Raw genomic sequence first — 19,599 nt, 5'->3', positions numbered from 1 at the left:
ATGTGTATACCTTACCTTGATTTGTACCTGTCTTTTTCAGGGCACAGACCGTATAAGTCTGTCCAGCAGTATTTCCCGCCTCCCAACCACCAGTCCCGCCTCCCATCACCGGCTCTGGCACAGACCCCGTATAAGTCTGCCCTGAATGGAGGGTGAGCGTTCCTCCCAGCGTCGGCACTTCACGGGTGCCGAATCCTTCGACGCCCCGGAGCTCCCTGTACCGTGCTTAGGAGACCGATGATGATGCTTCTTCGCCTTCGCTCGAAGCACGTCATCGATACTCCTTGGTACCGACGAGGAGGACGTGGAATCCACACGCCTCCTCAGGGTCGGGTCCGAGAGTGGTCGGTCCTGGTAGGCCTGTCCAGCAGGAGTCTTCGAGACAGGTGGAGACCAGTGTGTGATGTCTGGACAGCCATTACCTGCGCTCCTCATGTCGATGCCATCTTCGGTGTCGATATCGACGACGACGACCTCGGTACTGATGTTGATGTCGACGCCGAAGAACCGGTGAAGTTCCAAAAAGTCGATCCCGAAGAGCTTATCTCAACACCTGTGTCCGCTCTTTCAAGCTAAGACACAACTTACATGCATCTGAGCGATGGTCGGGCCCAAGGCACTGAAGACACCATGCGTGAGGGTCAGTACCCAAGATCGCCCGGTTGCACCGAGTACACTTCTTGAAGCCGCTGGGCGTCCTCGATGACATGGACGGAAAAATAGCTGCGGCGAAATCAAAATTCTTGATTGTGCCAAAAATAAAGGCACAAAAAATGAGAAAACCGCGTCGGAAGTGAAAGAAAACTTAACAGGACCTAAAACTAAGAAATAAAGGGTTTGTTTGTTTTTTTTAATATTAAATGGAAACAACTTAAATGAAAAGAAAAACGAGGGAAAAGGTAGACGAAAACTGAAAACAGCGAAGGCTCTTTCAGGGCACACGGAGAGAGACCGCAAGCAGTCACTCTGTACCGCGGAGAAAAAAAAAAAGAACTGAAGCAGGACTCTCAAGCGACGGGCGGCAAAATGGCCGCGCCCGCACGCTCGAAGGCTCTAGCAAACCTTTTGTTGCTAGGAAGATTTCCGTTCCTGGGGCTGCTGTGGACGTCACCCAATCGTGAGAACAAGCAGCCTGCTTGTCCTCGGAGAACTAAACCTATGTAATTCATATAAAATTATAGACTACATAGAGATATGAAACTTTTTTTTATTTGTATCAGAAACGTGCTGAAGTCTATTTGGGGTTGAGGGGGTGGAGAGTGATTGTTACCCACTGGATGAGTGCCCTTAAATAAATAAGAATATTGAATATTCAGTCAATCTAGGGATCTCATGAACTCCATGGATGGACACCACCACCACTTACTTGGATGCATCTAGTTTCTGCTGTTCCAAGAGACGCTGCTGGGCCTCCCAGGACATCCTCTCTTCCTCAAATTGTCTTCTTTTCTCCTCCAGCTCCTTGTATTGTGCTTCTAGGTTCTTTTTCATCTGCTCATGTCGACGTTCCAGCTAAGGGGAAGAAAAACAGAATTAACTAATATAGGGAAAGAAAGCCCTTTAAGGGCTACCAGTCTCAAGTCCCATTATCCTGTCATTCAGGGCCACCTTGCATTGGGTGTGCCATAGAGGTAATATGCTCAGTTCTAGGGAGAAAGAGAAAGGGGTTGCTGTTGCTGTGACCACTGTCAAGAGAGTAGCACTTTGGGTATATTGAAGATTTCCCTCCAGCTCAGTAAATGATCCTTTCTATCTAAAAAGCATGACATCTGGGTGGAGAAAAGCAGTAAGCCCCATGGCACTATCTGTTGAGGCATAGCTGCACCATGGCTTCCCAAATCTGGCCTGGGGTCCCCACAGTCAGTTGGGTTTTCAGGATATCCACAATGAATATGCATAAAATAAATTGACAAATGCATATTCTAATGCATATTCATTATGCATATTGAAACCCAACTGGCTGTGGAGTTCCAGAACAGATTTGAGAAGTCCTGTACTACACTATAGCACATAAGCATAAGCACCACCATACTGGGAAAAGAGCAATGGTCCATCAAGCCCAGCAACCTGTCTCCGACAGCGGCCAATCCAGGCTTCAAGAACCCGGCAAAATCCCCCCTCCCCCCCCCCCCCCATTTTAATTTTTAATAATGTTCAATGGACTTTTCCCTCAGGAATCTGTCCAAACCCCCTTTAAACTCCGTAAGGCCAGCTGCTGACACTACATTTTCCAGCAATGAGCTCCAGAGTCCAACTACACGCTTAGTAAAGAAAAACTTTCTCCTGTTTGTTTTAAATCTATCATATTCTAGCTTCATCTTGTGTCTCCTTGTTTGAAAGTGTAAACAAATGCTTCACATCTGTCCGCTCTACTCCGCTCATTATCTTGTAAACTTCTATCATATCACCCCTCAGCCGCCTTTTCTCCAAGCTGAAGAGCCCTAACCTTCTCAGCCTTTCCTCATAGAAAAGTCATTCCATCCCTTTTATCATTTTCGTTGCCCTTCTCTGCACCTTCTCCAATTCCTTTATATCTTTTTTGAGATGCAGCGACCAGAATTGGACACAATATTCGAGGTGCGGTCGCACCATGGAGCGATACAACGGCAGTTCTACCTTATCTTTAGAGCTTCTACATATTCCTCCCCTTCACCTTTGAGTCTCACAATGCCACTTTTGCACTTCCTCCCCCCCCCCCCCCCCATTTTGTCATGTTGACTATTTTTTTTTTTACATTAGCATCTTTGCTTTCTTGCTTCTCTTAGCTTTTCCAGATTCTGTTGCTTGTCTTCCTCTTTCTGTGATGGAGCCAGAGGAGCCTCCTCACCAAAACAGAGACACTCATAGTCCTGGCCAAAAAACAGAGGGATGTGCTTAATTCCAGGCGAGCTGCACCCTTCAGGTCTCCATCCCCAGAAGGGATCCTCCACCCACTCGAGCTAGCGCAAAGAAGCCCTTGACATATAGGTGCTGCAGACCGCTGCTTGAAGACCCAAGGCTGAAGCCTCAGAGCACTGCCTTTGTCTTTCTGTCCTGAAACTCCTTCAGGGCTGTTTCCCCTTTCACTGGAATGGTCATATTCTTAGTGACTGCGGTCACCACTATGTCCATCTTGGGGAACTAGAGCTTCTCCTCTTCCGGGAACAGTGGATATCCTAGTAGTATTGGTACTTAGCTCACACCTTTCAGTGGTACATCTAGGTAAGTTACATTCAGGTACAGTAGGATGTACCTATTCCCAGAAAGTTTACAATCAAAGTAATCTGAAGCAATGGAGGATAAGTGGCTTGCCTAAGGCCAAATGGAGTGTCAGTTCGACTTGAATTCTCGTCTCTCTGGTTCGCAGCTTGCTGCTCTAACCACTAGGCTACTCCACCCATGGCCTGAACAACTCAAGAGCCATGCCTCAGGCATCTCCCTACTCCAGCAAGATCTTAGCCCGAATCATCTTGTGGACCAGAAAGTCATTGGTGGGCTTACAGACCTTAGATGGGGTAACCTATGATCCCTACCTCCTTAGCAGGGACTCCAAAACAAGTCTCTAAGGTTTGAGCTATCATCCCAGGGAGTTCTCCTTCCCATAGAACCTCAGCCAAAGCTCTCAATGACTCTTCCAACAAGCTCAGCTACTTTAAGTCCTTGCTAAAGAGGGATGACACACTCCGAAATCCTCCAGTCAGAGGCTGCATCAACCATGGAATTTCTTCTCTCCCGAAACAGAGTACTTCTAGTCCTGCTTCATCTTAAATGACTTGTGGAGCAACAACATGAATTCTGGGAATCAGACCTCCCCCCCTCCAAAACCTGGGTTATGGAATTTCCCAGTGTGTACCCTAAGAGATCCAGCCTTTCAGGCCACCTTCTAGGATAAGGTCAGGAGGGGAGCTCGTCCACATGGGAAGGCGACAGACTTCTGGGGCTGCTCATGGATTCTGTTCCCAGTGTATCTTCCCCAGCTGTGCAGCCCGGCAGACAAGCAACAGAGCATGGCCAGAGTTGTCTCAAAAAGCTTCACAGGAACCCTCCTTTCTGTAGAATTCCCCCACACCAGAGACACCTCTTCACCTGTTCAGCTGGGGCCTTCATTGTAGATGGAACTGTAAGCTTGCACTGACTGCTCAACATTCACTCCTGCAAAAGGGGCTGACCACATTAAGTTTAGCACATTGCTCCTTGTGTGAAATTAACCAAGCACCACCAGCCCTGGGAGACCCTCACCTACTCCAGACATGCTCTAGAGCCAATAGCGTCCCGCTTCCCCCCCCCCCCCCCCCCACCTCATCCTTCCAGCACCAAAAAAGATTCACAACTTTTTATCAAGAGTAGGTGAAGCCATCTTGCTCAACTTCAAGGGAAAAGAGAGCAAATCCTGGGCAAACCTCTAATTTACATGAAATTAAAACCACAATTAGCAAAAAAAGGGATGGGACTTGATATACCACCTTTCCCTGGTTACAATCAAAGCGGTTTACATATTATATACAGGAATTTATTTTGTACCTAAAACAAAAGGGACAGTGCAAAAAACAACCTGGGGCAGTGAAGGAATGAAAAATAGATTCCGAAACTAGGGTAGATATCTCCTTCCCACAAGGCTGATATGACAGTGACTACAAAATAAAAACATGAGAAACGAACAGGTGAAATCTGAGAAAAATTAGACAACAACATGAAGCAGGGAAAGCGACCAATTGTTCCTGGTATGGATTCCTCACCTCTGCCTCCGAGTCTCTGAGTTTCTGTTTTTTCTCTTTCACCTTCATTTCGAACACTTGCTCCATTTCAGTCTCCATCTTCTTCATCTTTGCCACATGCTCCCTTCGCTCCTCCTCCATTTGGGCCAGGGGGCTTCTGTGAACCAGACATAATAGGAGAGGACAAATTTAGTTCCCAATACATACTTTATTACTTAAAGGTTTAATATAGATCCTCTGAGGGAATTCTGGCATACTAGCAGGACAGGGTGAGAGCTTTCACCCAGACAGAAAAGCCTTGTGATGCACAAATTTGGCGAGTACATATCTATATTCTTAACCAAACTGGATACAGGACACTACAGTCAAAACTGATTCTCATGCATACTCACCATTGTCTAAGGCAAACATCAGACTAGTATGTACATGCATACTTAGTAATCACTCATATGATGCAGTGTCTTCACTGTCCACGCCTACAGTACCATGTTTATGTTAAATTTGATATACTGCCCTTTGCAATGCATCATCAATTTACAATCAACACATCCAAATGAAGGAATATCAGATACAGTCCGTATCTTATATGTAATACAAAACTACTTATTTCTATAGCACTACTAAATGTATGCAGCACTCTATAAAAAAACACAAACGTGTAAGAGACAGTCTCAGCTCAACAGGGCTTACAAACAGGACAAATAAATTATGGAGTTTCTTATATTATGGGAATGATTAAAACATGGGTATTAAACAGGTAAATAAAGGATTAAGAATTAAAAAGCAGCCTCAAAATGTTGGGATTTCAGCGTGGATTTTAAAAGGGCCAGAAACATTTGAGGGGTACAGTGCAGCAAGATGGAAGGATTGAAGTCTTGAGTTGGCAGTAGAGAAGGGTACAGGTAAGAGTAACTTACCTGACTTGGGAAGGGGTGTAGGGAGAGAAGACAGGAGAGTTACTGAGGAGCTGTAGAATGAATACACTTATAAATCAGTAAGAGAAGTTTTAACTGTAAATGGAAACAGATAGGGACCCAATGGAGTTACTTGAGAACAGGGTGCGACATGTACTATGGAGCCTAGCAATCTTACCATCTGCTGAGCCGATACCTGCAGACTCTATTGAACCTCATGGGTTATAGAGGTGAGACCCTCTATTTCTTGGACCAGGAAGACGGCCTAGGTATAAGTCGTAACTAGCAGGGCTCCTATAAATAGCAATTGCTGAAACGGGCTGAGGTAGGACTTGGGGTAATTGATAATAGTTCATCCTCCATTTTCTTCCTCCAGTATACCTCCAAGATGTGAAGGCCAACCCAGCAGTAGGCTGGGACTATGACTTGATGGTATTGGAGTGTTTTTTTGATGATGTTCACAACCTGCTCCACTGTCACCAAAAAAATTATCACCCTGGCATGAAATGTCCACCGCTTTCTCCTGATCCGCAGGTTCCAAGTCTGATGCAAATAGGCGAGTCTGCGAAACCCAATACTCATGGCAGAAGCCCTGGACGCCATCTCAAAAGCATCAAAGGTTGCCCAGCCCACATGCTTTCCACAGTCCCACTAGTTGATGGAGTTCCTTAGCTTTCTCTGGAGGGACAGCGAGTCTGCAAACTCTGCAGCACTGCACACAACATTCCGCAAGCGTATGCTCATTAAGAGATGGTAAAAAGCTATGAAGGATGCGATTATAATGTTCTGGAAAAATTTCTTCCCATAAGACTGTCTGAGCCTCCCTCCCTGGGGGTACTGAGGACTGAGTCTTCGAACTCTTGGCTCTTTTGAGAGCCGATTCTGGAAGCTGGAGCTTCTTAATCTGGGAGCATTTTGGACTCTATATACAGATTCAGCCTTCTTATTAATCTATTGTGGGGAGGGGGGGGGGGAGGGGGGGCCGTGAGTCTTCAACTGGTTTATCTGTACATGTTTAAGAATTCTGTGCACAGGCACTGCCATAGCTTCTTTGGGGAGTCATCAAGCTGAAGGACGTCCAACAGCTCAGCCCTGAGCTAATCTTCAGTCTCCAACTCATATGGGACAAACTTGGCCATGTCCCTGACAAAATCAAAGGAGGACAGCTGCTCTGGGGGCAACTTTCTCCTTTCATGTAGAGGGGAGAGGTCCGATGGAAAACCAAGGGGTCCCTCGGTGATTTTCTAAACCATCTGAATAGCATCCACCCAACATAAAATTCACTATGGAGACTGAGATGAATGGATGCCTTCCTTTTCTGGACACAACGATCAGAAAACTGACTGATAGAAGCCTGGGTCACACTATATACAGAAAACTCACCTATATCTACATTTATCTACATGCAGTGTCCCACCACCATCCGGCAACAAAGAGGTGTCAAAGTGAACAAAGTGCTAAGAGTTTGCAATCAGCACAAACTTCAGAAAGAAAAGTATATGGGAGAAGTTGAGAGTAACTTGAGCCCAGAGGAGTGCGAGAAGTGCTGACTCCATTGAAGGGAAGGGGCCTCCCGTTGTGAACGAGTGACATTAGTAGCTCCACCTACCCACCTGGAATATCAAGCCAGTGCACCAAGGTGAATGGCCACTGGAGCGTGTCCAAAGGGGCACGCCACTTTGAAGGATATTACATTTGGAGGGGTTTTTTTTCTTTGAGATTATGGGTAAGCAGAGAGGTGTGGTATGGAAGCATACAGCATCTAAGCCTGTTGCAAAAGGCTCAATGGACAGAAGTCAGTGGGGACAGCTTCAGTCTTGAGTACCTCAGCTGTTTCCTCTGATGAATTCTCATTAAGTCCAGTCTCCAGAACTCCTCCTCTACCACCCGCAAATGTTAGTGTTCAGCCTGGGTCCATATCGATGAGGTTGCAGGACAAGGCTCAAAATCTGTAAATAAACTTATAAGAGCCTCAATAGACAGTGGACCTTTCAAGATGCAACCAGTCAGCTTTGACTCTATCTGAATTACCTTTGCAACTGCCTCCTGAAGGAGAGATTTAATTGAAAGACATTTGGCAAGCTGTCACTAGAACTGAGAGTTTATCGAAAGAGAAAGTTGCATAGTTACGTTTCATTACTACAGATATAGTTTCTAATTTTTCTGATTTGAAGAATGGAGTTGCAAAGTTAAATACTGCCATGGAAGTGTTGCAGAACTAGGTGAAAACTTTACAAGATGTGAGTTCATCAGCGATGAAGGATAGCCTGGCAATGCGTCACAAATTAGAAATGCTTGAAAATCATTTATGAGTTAACAATTTGAAGTTTTAGAGTCTCCCTATGACACTCTTACTTTCTTCTGAAATTTTCTTAAGAAAATACTTTGGGGAAACTTTGCACCTGGAAACTGCTGATACTATATCTATTGTTAGTAATATGTAATTTATCTTTAAAATCAAGCGTGGTACCGGAAGATTGGAGGGTGGCCAATGTAACGCAGATATTTAAAAAAGGTTCCAGAGGGGATCCGGGAAATAATAGACCGGTGAGCCTGACGTCAGTGCCGGGCAAAATGGTAGAGACTATTATAAAGAACAAAACTACAGAGCATATTCAAAAGCATGGATTAATGAGACAAAGCCAACATGGATTTAGTGAAGGGAAATCTTGCCCCACCAATCTATTACATTTCTTTGAAGGGGTGAACAAACATGTGGATAAAAGGCAAGCCGGTTGATAATGTGTATCTGAATTTTCAAAAGGAGTTTGACAAAGTACCCATTGAAAGACTCCGGAAGAAATTGGATGAAAGACTCCAGAAGAAATTGAAGAGTCATGGGATAGGAGGTAGTGTCCTACTGTGGATTAAAAACTGGTTAAAGGATAGAAAACAGAGGGTAGGGTTAAATGGTCAGTATTCTCAATGGAGAAGGGTAGATAGTGGGGTTTCCCCAGGGGTCTGTGTTGGGACCGCTGCTTTTTAACATATTTATAAATGATCTTGAGATGGGAGTAACTAGTGAGATAATTAAATTTGCTGACGACACAAAGCTATTCAAAGTTGTTAAATCGCGAGAGGATTGTGAAAAATTACAAGAGGACCTTATGAGACTGGGCGACTAAATGGCAGATGACGTTTAATGTGAGCAAGTGCAAAGTGATGCATGTGGGAAAGAGGAACCTGAGCTACAGCTACGTAATGCAAGGTTTCACGTTAGGAGTCACCAACCAAGAAAGGGATCTCGGCGTCGTTGTTGATGATACTTTGAAACCCTCTGCTCAGTGTGCTGCGGCAGCTAAGAAAGCAAATAGAATGTTAGGTATTATTAAGAAAGGAATGGAAAACAAAAATGAGGCCATTATAATGCCTTTGTATCAGTCCATGTGTCACGTCTGTGGCCGTGACCACCCTCATTCTTACCCTGTTTCTGGGAGTCAGTGGCTGTGCTGGCTTCTGCTTGTCTCTGTGTCTGTCTTAGTTGCTCTCTGGCTCTGCGTGCTGATTGCCTTACTGGACCTCACCTGTGTGAGCTATGCCTCTTCCAAGATGGCTGCCGATTCCTCTATGCCAGTATCCAAGATGGCGCCCGCTATTCCTTCCTGTGGGCTGACTTCTCTGTGTGTCAAGCCTCTGTTTGGAGGCAAGGAGATTGCTGCAGCTGTGCCTCTGGTGTTGAAGGGCTTTATTAATCACTTGGAGACTGCAGCCCTTGCCTTTGCATCGTCTAAGGTCCCTGGTATGTTAGAGTGCTCTGTGCATTGCTACATTGTCCAGTTCAGTGTGTGTTCTAGTTTATTACTAGTTAGCTTGGGCACAGCTTTGCTTGTTAGCCTGTGTACAGCTTTACTAGTTCTCCTGTGTTTGCTCTGTGTATGTTTCTAGTGTATGACTTGTTAGCTTGGGCACAGCTTTGCTTGTTAGCTTGTGTACAGCTTTACTAGTTCTCCTGTGTTTGCTCTGCGTATGTTTCTAGTGTATGACTTGTTAAGCTTGGGCACAGCTTTGCTTGTTAGCCTGTGTACAGCTTCCCTAGATCTCCTGTGTTTGCTTAGTGTATGTTTCTAGTGTATGACTGGTTAGCTTGGGCTTAGCTTTCCTGTTAGCCTGTGTACAGTTTCCTAGTCTTCTCGTATTCAGCTTTCTGGTTTTCCCGTGTGTGTTGTCTTTTGCTTCTGGAGCTTCAGCCCTTGTTCTGTCTGTTGCCAGTACTCCTTGATACTGGAGCTGCAGCCTTAGTCCTGCTCCTTGACCTGACCATTGCTTTGAACCTGACTACTGCTTTGCTAGCCGCCTGCCCAGAGACTTTGCTTTGAACCTGACTACTGCTTTGCTAGCCGCCTGCCCAGAGACTTTGTTTTGACCCTGACTACTGCTTTGCTAGCTGCCTGCCCAGAGACTTTGTTTTGACCCTGACTACTGCTTTGCTAGCCGCCTGCCCAGAGACTTTGTTTTGACCCTGACTACTGCTTTGCTAGCCACCTGCCCAGAGACTTTGTTTTGACCCTGACTACTGCTTTGCTAGCCGCCTCCCAGAGACTTTGTTTTGACCCTGACTATTGCTTTGCTAGCCACCTGCCCTGAGACTTGCTTTGAACCTGCCTACCGCTGGAACCCAGACATCCCCTGCCTGTCTGCCTTGCTTTCGCCTAGGTGCCTGGGGGCACTTCTGTATCCTGACTCCTGTTGTTCCTGCTTGCAAGTTCCAGTTCTTCCTGTAAGCCCTGCCGGCTGCCCGAACCTGAGGGCTCAACCCTCGGGGAACGGTGGCTAAGCGTAGGTGAAGCCTAGGTCCAGTCTGTTCCAGTCCAGCAGGCTCCACTCCAGTGCGCACCCGTCCGGTGCGTTCCAGTCCTGGATTCCGGGGCAGTCCTCCAGTCCAGTGTTCCAGTCCAGTCTTGCCTCGTCTCTGCCTTGAGGGTGCCCTTGCCTGCCACTGCCGCTCCACGGTAGTGGCCCAAGGACTCACGAACCCGGTGCTCCCGGGGAGGAAGCCTGACAGTATGCCAAGGTCCTCGGGAACGCAACACCATGGTGCGACCGCACCTCGAATACTGTGTTTAATTCTGGTCACCGCATCTCAAAAAAGATATAGTGGAATTAGAAAAGGTACAGAGAAGGGCGACAAAAATGATAAAGGGGATGGAACGACTTCCCTATCAGGAAAGGCTGAAGTGTCTAGGGCTCTTGGAGAAAAGACGTCTGAGGGGAGATATGATAGAGATCTATAAAATAATGAGTGGAGTGGAACGGGTAGACGTGAATTGTTTGTTTACTCTTTCTAGTAATACTAGGACTAGGGGGCATGCGATGAAGCTACAAAATAGTAAATTTAAAACAAATCAGAGAAAATGTTTCTTCACGTGTAATTAACCTCTGGAATTCGTTGCCACAGAATGTGGTAAAGGCAGTTAGCTTAGCGGGCTTTTAAAAAGGTCTGGACGGCTGCCTAAAGGAAAAGTCCATAGAACTTTACTAAAATGGAGTTGGGGGAAACCCACTGCTTATTTCTGGGATAAGCAGCATAAAATGTTTTGCACTTTTTTGGGATCTTGCCAGGTATTTGTGACCTGGATTGGCCACTGTTGGAAACAGGATGCTGGGCTTGATGAACCTTTGGTCTGTCCCAGTGTGGCAATACTTATGTACTAAGGCAGGAAACAGCCTAAAGGAGGGGGGAGCAACTTTAGGTCCCGCTCTAGAAGCGGAGGAGCTGACCGACTTCCTCTAAGACTGCAGATAACATTACTTCTCGATTAACTTTGCGATTCTGTCAAAAGAGAAAGAGAAGATGTTGGTTTTGTCAACGTACTTTAAATATAAGAAAGTGTTTTGTGGGCAGCCAATTCAGATTTTTCTGGATGTAACAAGGAGTACTCAAGAGCGCAAGATGCAATTCCTAACTGTGAAACCTAGGGTTTTGGCCCCAGGTGCAACTCCTTTTCTATGATTACCTTATAGATGTATTGTTCATTTACAGGGAAAACAGTATATTTTCTTTGATCCTTTGAATCTTGAAAGATTTGTCTTGGAGCAAGAGAAGAGCATTAAGAAATAGAAGGATTAAATTTAAAATGGCTCAGTTAGTTGAAGGGAATTCCCATTATATTTTCTTTGCTAATTACTTTTAATTAATCTCTGGAACTTCTCTCCTGGTTGTGGACTTTAAAATAGCTTTTTTGGTTGATTTATTTTCTTTGAAAAATTGTTGCTAAGTTTTATCTTTTATATATGTTTGTATATAAAAGTTTTTGAAATCTCCAGGACACATTCTTCGTTAATAGGTACAGCAGAAGGGCCATTTCTCAAGCCCTAAAACTTATAATTAACCTAAGCAGCGGAATCAACAATAACCCACAACTATTAGATGAGAGCACCCAGTGACAGAACAAAAGCTTGTAGAAAAGCATACAGCACACCACAGAAGCTGGCAACCAAACTCACACATGTGAAAGGGTTACCTCTGCTCCAAATACCTGGAGAGTACCAAATCCCACATAGTTGCAGCCAATCGTATATTGGCAAAACCGGATACACTGTAGAAAAAGGCTACAAAGCTCTATAACAAGGAAAAATCAGCTTCAGCCCTCTGTGCTAAGGTATCTGGTCACAAAAATCTTGCAGAAAGAAGATCATTGGTGGCCAAGAAGAATCAAAGAGGCAATAGAGATAGCAAGGCACCGTAATAACTTCAATAGAGACAAAAGGCTAATCTTTTGCAACCGCTCATTCAAAAGAAATTTTACACAAAAAGGACTGGTGTCAAGGCCAAATGTCTTCTTCCCCACTATGTCAGTTAGTAGTTAGTAGTAGTAGAATACCAGAAATTCCTCTCCCCCTCCAGAGTCAAACTGTTCCAACAAATTTACACCCCTTAAAAATTGTGAGCAATGGACTTTCCCTCCAAAATTCAGATTTGGGACCAAAATCTTACAAATTCACCACCCTTTCTAGAAAGAAGAATTTCCTCAGGTTACTCCCGAGTCTGTCTTCTCATCTTGGTATTTTAAAATGAAGATACATACTTGTAGCAGGTATTCTCCGAGGACAACAGGCTGATTGTTCCCACGACTGGGTGACGTCCACGGCAGCCCCGAGGAACAGAAATCTTCCTAGCAACAAAAGTTTGCTAGAGCCTTCGAGCGCGCACACCGCACATGCGCGGCCATCTTCCTGCCCATCGTGCGAGAGTCCCAATCAGTTCGATAACAAAGCAAAGAGGAAAAGGACAACTCCAAAGGGGAGGCGGGCGGGTTTGTGAGAACAATCACCCTGCTGTCCTCGGAGAATACCTGCCACAGGTATGTATCTTCATTTTCTCCGAGGACAAGCAGGCTGCTTGTTCTCACAACTGGGGTATCCCTAGCCCCCAGGCTCACTCAAAACAAGAAAGAAAGGTCAATTGGACCTCGCAGTGGCAAGGACATAACAAGGATTGACCTACGAAGAAACATCTGAGAGTGCAGCCTGGAACAGAACAAAAATGGGCCTAGTGGGGTGGAGTTGGATTCTAAAACCCCAACAGATTCTGCAGCACCGTCTGCACAAACCAACTGTCACGTCGAGTATCCTGCTGAAGGCAGTAATGAGATGTGAATGTGTGGATTGATAACCACGTTGCAGCCTTGCAAATCTCTTCTATAGTGGCTGACTTCAAGTGGGCCACTGACGCTGATATGGCTCGAACACTATGAGCTGTGACATGACCCTCAAGAGTCAGCCCAGCCTGGGCATAAGTGAAGTAAATGCAATCTGCTAGTTAATTGGCAATGGTGCATTTCCCAACAGCAACTCCCCATCTGTTGGGATCGAAAGAAGCAAACATTTGAGCAGACTGTCTGAAGGGGTTTGTCCGCTCTACATAAAAGGTCAATGTTCTCTTGCAGTCCAATGTGTGCAACTGACGTTCAGCAGGGCGGGTATGAGGACGGGGAAAAAATGTTGGCAAGACAATTGACTGGTTCAGATGGAACTCCAACACCACCTTCGGCAAGAACTTAGGGTGCATGCGGAGGACTACTCTGTTATAATGAAACTTAGTATAAGGAGCATGGGCTACCAAGGCTTGAAGCTCACTGACTCTACGAGCTGAAGTAACAGCCACCAAGAAAATGACCTTTCAGGCCAAGTACTTCAGATGGCAGGAATTCAGTGGCTCAAAAGGAGGTTTCATCAGCTGGGTGAGAACGACGTTGAGATCCCATGACACTGGTGGAGGTTTGACTTGGGGCTTTGACAAAAGCAAACCTCTCATGAAGTGAACAACTAAAGGCTGTCCAGAGATAGGCTTACCCTCTACATGATCATGAAAAGCACTAATTGCACTAAGATGAACTCTTACGGAGTTGGTCTTGAGACCAGACTCTGATAAGTGTAGAAGGTATTCAAGCAGGGTCTGTGTAGGACAAGAGCAAGGATCTAGGGCCTTGCTGTCACACCAGATGGCAAACCTCCTCCATTTGAAAGAGTAACACCTCTTCGTGGAATCTTTTCTGGAAGCAAGCAAGACTTGGGAGATACCCTCAGAAAGACCCAAGGAGGCGAAGTCTACGCCCTCAACATCCAGGCTGTGAGAACCAGAGACTGGAGGTTGGGATGCAGAAGTGATGAGGGTTAGAAAACACTCCAATCTCAACGATTCTTCAGAGGACAACTCCAGAAGAAGAGGGAACCAAATCTGACGCGGCCAAAAGGGCGCAATCAGAATCACGGTCCCGCAGTCTTGCTTGAGTTTCAGCAAAGTCTTCCCCACCAGAGATATGGGAGGATACGCATACAGAAGGCCCTTCCCCCAATGCAGGAGAAAGGCATCTGAAGCTAGTCTGTCATGGGCCTGAAGTCTGGAACAGAACTGAGGGACCTTGAGATTGAGCTCAATTGCAAAAAGATCCATCGAGGGGGTGCCCCACGCTCAGAAGATCTTGCGGACTACGCCCGAGTTCAGCTACCACGCGTGAGGTTGCATTATCCTGCTCAATCTGTTAACACGAACGAGCACGCTGGGGCTGAACCTGAGAAGGCTGTCGGGAAGGTGGATTGCACCTACGCTTATTGTAAGTATAGGGAACATTATTCCTTCCCCAGAAAAAACATCTACCTGTTGAGGTAGATGCTGAAGGCGCCCAGTGGGAGAGCTTGTCGAGGGCGGTTTCCCGCTGGTGGAGCTGCTCTACCACCTGCTCGGCTTTCTTGCCAAAAATATTATCCTCCCGGCAAGGGACATCCGCAAGCCAATGCTGGGCTTGATTGTCCAGGTCAGAGGCACGCAGCCATGACAGTCTGCGCATCACTATACCTTGAGCAGCGGATCTGGATGCAACATCAAAAGTGTCATAAGCACCCCTGGACAGGAATTTACGACACGCTTTCAGCTGCCTGACCACCTCCTGAAGAGTCCTAGCTTGCTCCATAGGGAGCTTGTCCACCAAGTCCGCCAGTTGCTTCATATTGTTCCGCATGTGGATGCTCGTGTAGAGCTGGTAAGACTGAATTTTGGACACGAGCATAGAGGACTGATAGGCCTTCCTCCCAAAAGTGTCCAGGGTTCTACATTCTCGTCCCGGGGGCGCCGAGGCAAAATCTCTAGAACTCCTGGCTCTCTTGAGAGCGGAATCCACAACCATAGAATCATGAGGTAACTGCATCCTCATCAACTCAGGTTCTCCGTGAATCCGATATTGGGACTCAGCTTTTTTGGGGATGGTGGGATTAGTTAGTGGTTTCATCCAGTTCCTAAGCAATGTCTCCTTAAGGACATTATGCAAAGGAACAGTGGATAACTCCTTAGGCGGCGAAGGATAGTCAAGGACCTGGAGCATCTCAGTCCTGGGCTCATCCACAGAAACCCCCGGGAAGGGAATGCCCACAGACATTTCCCAGACAAATAACGAGAAAGAAAGCCTCTCCGGGGGAGAAAGCTTTCTTTCTGGTGAAGGAGTAGGATCAGAGGGAAGACCACAAGGCTCCTCAGAAGAGAAATATCTGGGACCCTCCTCTTCCTCCCATGAGGCATCCTCCTCGGTGTCGGACAAGAGAGTTCTCTAACTGCAGTCCGAAACTGGGCCCATCTCGACCGAGGAACCACGTCCTCGATGACGACATTGAGAGGTTGACTTCCATGCCGGCGGCGATGAAGCTCCCTCAACAGGGAGTCAACCTGGGTGGCAGCTGAAGCCAATGCCGCAAGTGGCACCGGCGTCAAAGACTTCACCACAGGCGAAGAGCCAGCTGCTGATTCCATCAACGGTACCGAGGGCGCACGCACCCCCGGTGCCGGAACAGACTGATGCAGCCGCCCTTCCAGAAGACCTGGGTGAATGGCTCGGATGCACTCGTCCAGAGTCTCTGCCGAGAAAGGCTGTGGGGCCGATGCAGGAGTCGGAGGCAGAATCTGCAAAGGGCGAGGAGGCTGTACCGGACTGTCCGAGGACTGACGCACCGACACCTCTTGAATGGAGGGTGAGCGTTCCTCCCGGCGTCAACGCTTAATGGGTGCCGAATCCTTCAACGCCCCGGAGCTCCCAGTACCGTGTCTGGAAGGAGACCAATGGCGATGCTTCTTAGCCTTCGCTCGATGCACGGCATCGGTACTCCTCGGTACTGACGAGGAGGGCATGGAATCCACATGCCTCCTTGGGGTCAGGTCCGAAAGTGGTCCATCTCAATGGGCCTACACAGCAGGAGTCTTCGAGGCAGGTGGAGACCCACTCAATGGCTCACTGCTCCCAGCGTGCGGTGGTCTCGGGACAGCCATTACCTGCGCTCCCGATGTCGATGCCATCTCCGGTACCGATGTCGACGCCAAAGTCCCGGGCAAAGCTCTAAACAGACGGTCCCACTGAGCTTGTCTCGACGCCTGTGTCCGCTTTTTAAGGCTAAGACACAACCTACATGCGTCTGGGAGATGGTCGGGCCCAAGGCACTGAATACACCACGCGTGGGGGTGGGTACCTGAGATTGCCCGGCTGCACTGAGCGCACTTCTTCAAGCCGCTGGGAATCCTCGATGTCATGGATGGAAAAATAGCGGCGGCAAAGTCTAAGTTCTCGATGATGCCAAAAGAAGGGCACAAAAATGAGGAACACGTACGCGCGGCATAGAGAGGGCAACGACGGAAATGAAAAGAAACTTAAGAGGGGACAAAACCTAAGAAGGGTTTTTTTTTTTTTAAAGCAAACAGCTCAACCAGAGTGAAAGGGAAAGAAAAAAAGCGGAAAAACCGCAAAAAAACGGAGGCTCTTTCCAGCAAGCAGTCACTCCCTTACCGCGGAAAGAAACAAACTGAACGGGACTCTTGCGCGATGGGCGGGAATATGGCCGCACATGCGCGCGCTCGAAGGCTCTAGCAAATTTTTGTTGCTAGGAAGATTTCAGTTCCTCGGGGCTGCTGTGGACATCACCTAGTCGTGAGAACAAGCAGGCTGCTTGTCCTCGGACAATACATTTATTCTTAGACATTTCTTTTAAATTAATCTTTAAAACAGGCTCAAAATGCAACAACACTCTAAAAGGAAATAGAACATATTGGTTTTAAATTTTCACCCCACCACCACCACCACCCTCTCCCTAGGCAAAGAATACAAAACATCGGATCAGACCACACATGTTGATTCTTCATGACGATCTGAACCTACAATCATAATTATCCCAAACTGTGTAAACCCCCAAAAAGCAAGTACAAGTTCCACAAGTAGCTATAAGTGCGAAGTGGCAAATGATCCCACACCGGTGACCAAATTTGTTGAAAGGTTTTCCGGGTCCTAGGAGGCCTCCATCCAACATCCAATCTCTCCATCTTTATGAGATGAAAAAGTTCAATCCTCCAAGCAGTCACTGATAGGGCGGGCAGCCTGTCTCCAGCACATCAAGATACACTTTCAAGCCAGAAAGAAAGAAATTATGTAAAAAAAAAAAAAAAAGGTTAGGACCTGACCTAAGGTCCAAGGAGACAAAGTTCATGAATAACTGAAAGTCCGCTCAGAGCGGAGCTTTCTACCCAAATTCACAGACAGATAAGTGAGTACTCTCAACCAAACAGGTTTTATCAAAAGGACATGTCCAAAACATATGCACCGTCACCAGCTCAGCCCTGCATCATGAGCACTCACGGGCCATCTTCCCGCCCGTCGCGCGAGAGTCCCGTTCAGTTCTTTTCTTTCCGCGGTAAGGGAGTGACTGCTTGCTGGAAAGAGCCTCCATTTTTTTTTGCAGTTTTTCCGCTTTTTTCTTTCCCTTTCACTCTGGTTGAGCTGTTTGCTTTACAAGATGTATGAGGAGAGACTTGCGGACCTGAACATGTATACCATGGAGGAAAGGAGAAACAGGGGTGATATGATACAGACGTTCAAATATTTGAAAGGTATTAATCTGCAAATGAACCTTTTCCGGAGATGGGAGGGCGGTAGAACGAGAGGAAATGATATGAGAGTGAAGGGCAGACTCAAGAAAAATGTCAGGAAGTATTTTTTCACGGAGAGAGTGGTAGATACTTGGAATGTCCTCCCGTGGGAGGTGGTGGAGATGAAAACGGTAGCGGAATTCAAGCATGCGTGGGATAAACATAAAAGGAATCCTGTTCAGAAGTAATGGATCCTCAGAAGCTTAGCCAAGATTGGGAGGCGGGGCTGGTGTTTGGGTGGTGGGGCTAGTTCTGGGCAAGACTTCTACAGTCTGTGTCCTGAAAATGGCAGATACTTGTGTATACCTTACCTTGATTTGTAGCACATATGAGTTTATCTTGTTGGGCAGACTAGATGGACCGTGGAGGTCTTTTTCTGCTGTCATCTACTATGTTAGCTGTGCCTGTCAGACGAGCTAAATATGCCAAAGGAGAAATACAGTGAAGCAGAAATGTATACTGCTGTTCTTGAAAAGATACAGAACAGATAAGATACTTCAAATCTTTCATGAGCAACTGAAGCTCACCCCCGTTACCTGCTCCTCAGAGGCAAATCCTGATTCCAAACGCCAGCCAGAGCATCATAATCCCAAGAAAGTGCCAGGCTATGCAAGCTAAGCTTGCTTTGGGTGTACGAATCAAACGCAAAGTACATAACCACATAAGCACTGCCATACTGGGAAAAGACCAAGGGTCCATCAAGCCCAGCATCCCGTGCCCAACAGCGGCCAATCCAGGCCCCAAGAACCCGGCAACCCTCCCCCCCCCCCCCCCCCAAGAAAAAAAATTAATAATGCTCAATGGACTTTTCCCTCAGGAATCCGTCCAAACCCCCTTTAAATTCCTTAAGGCCAGCTGCCATCACTACATTCTTCGGCAATGAGTTCCAGAGTCTAACTACACGCTAAGTAAAGAAAAACTTTCTCCTATTTGTTTTAAATCTACCATATTCTAGCTACATCTTGTGTCCCCTGGTTTTGTTGTTGTTTGAAAGTGTAAACAAACGCTTCACATCTGTCCGCTTGACTCCGCTCATTATCTTGTAGACTTCTATCATATCACCCCTCAGCCACCTTTTCTCCAAGCTGAAGAGCCCTAACCTTCTCAGCTTTTCCTCATAGGGAAGTCGCTCCATTACCTTTATCATTTTTGTCGCCCTTCTTTGCACCTTTTCTAATTCCTTTATATCTTTTTTGAGATATGGCAACCAGAATTGGACACAATACTCGAGGTGCGGTCGCACCATGGAGCGATACAACGGCATTATAACATCCTCGTGTTTGTTTTCCATCCCTTTTCTAATAATACTCAACATTCTGTGCGCTCTCTTAGCCGCGGCAGCACACTGGGCAGACGTTTTTAACGTCTTATCAACGATGACTCCCAGATCCCTTTCTTGGTCCGTAACTCCTAACGCGGAACCTTGCATGACATAGCTGTAATTCGGGTTCCTCTTACTCACATGCATCACCTTGCACTTGTCTCAGTGATTAAGTCCACAGCATCCTCGTTCAAGGTAGGTACATCCAGTAAATTCACATAATGGTGTACTTGACGACAGGCTAACCAGTCAGCAGGATTCAAACTAGCCTCC

At 46.6% G+C, this 19,599-nt stretch overlaps 1 protein-coding gene across 2 annotated transcripts in view; it reads right to left on the bottom strand.

Moving 5' to 3' along the window:
• LOC115470519 (septin-7-like) overlaps positions 1-19,599 on the bottom strand; it is a 343,205-nt gene that overhangs the window by 49,516 nt on the left and 274,090 nt on the right. For both annotated transcript variants that reach the window (XM_030203751.1, XM_030203752.1), the window contains exons 11-12: positions 4,716-4,851; positions 1,367-1,512 (exon numbers count right to left, since the gene is read on the bottom strand). In XM_030203751.1, the coding sequence (XP_030059611.1) occupies positions 1,367-1,512; positions 4,716-4,851 (282 nt within the window). The remainder of the gene's footprint in view (positions 1-1,366; positions 1,513-4,715; positions 4,852-19,599) is intronic.

The sequence above is a fragment of the Microcaecilia unicolor genome, chromosome 5 (genome assembly GCF_901765095.1).
Source record: "Microcaecilia unicolor chromosome 5, aMicUni1.1, whole genome shotgun sequence".
NCBI classification, from domain to species: domain Eukaryota; kingdom Metazoa; phylum Chordata; class Amphibia; order Gymnophiona; family Siphonopidae; genus Microcaecilia; species Microcaecilia unicolor.
The sequence above is the reverse complement of the archived record's forward strand: the minus strand, read 5'-3'. Positions and strand labels throughout refer to the sequence as shown.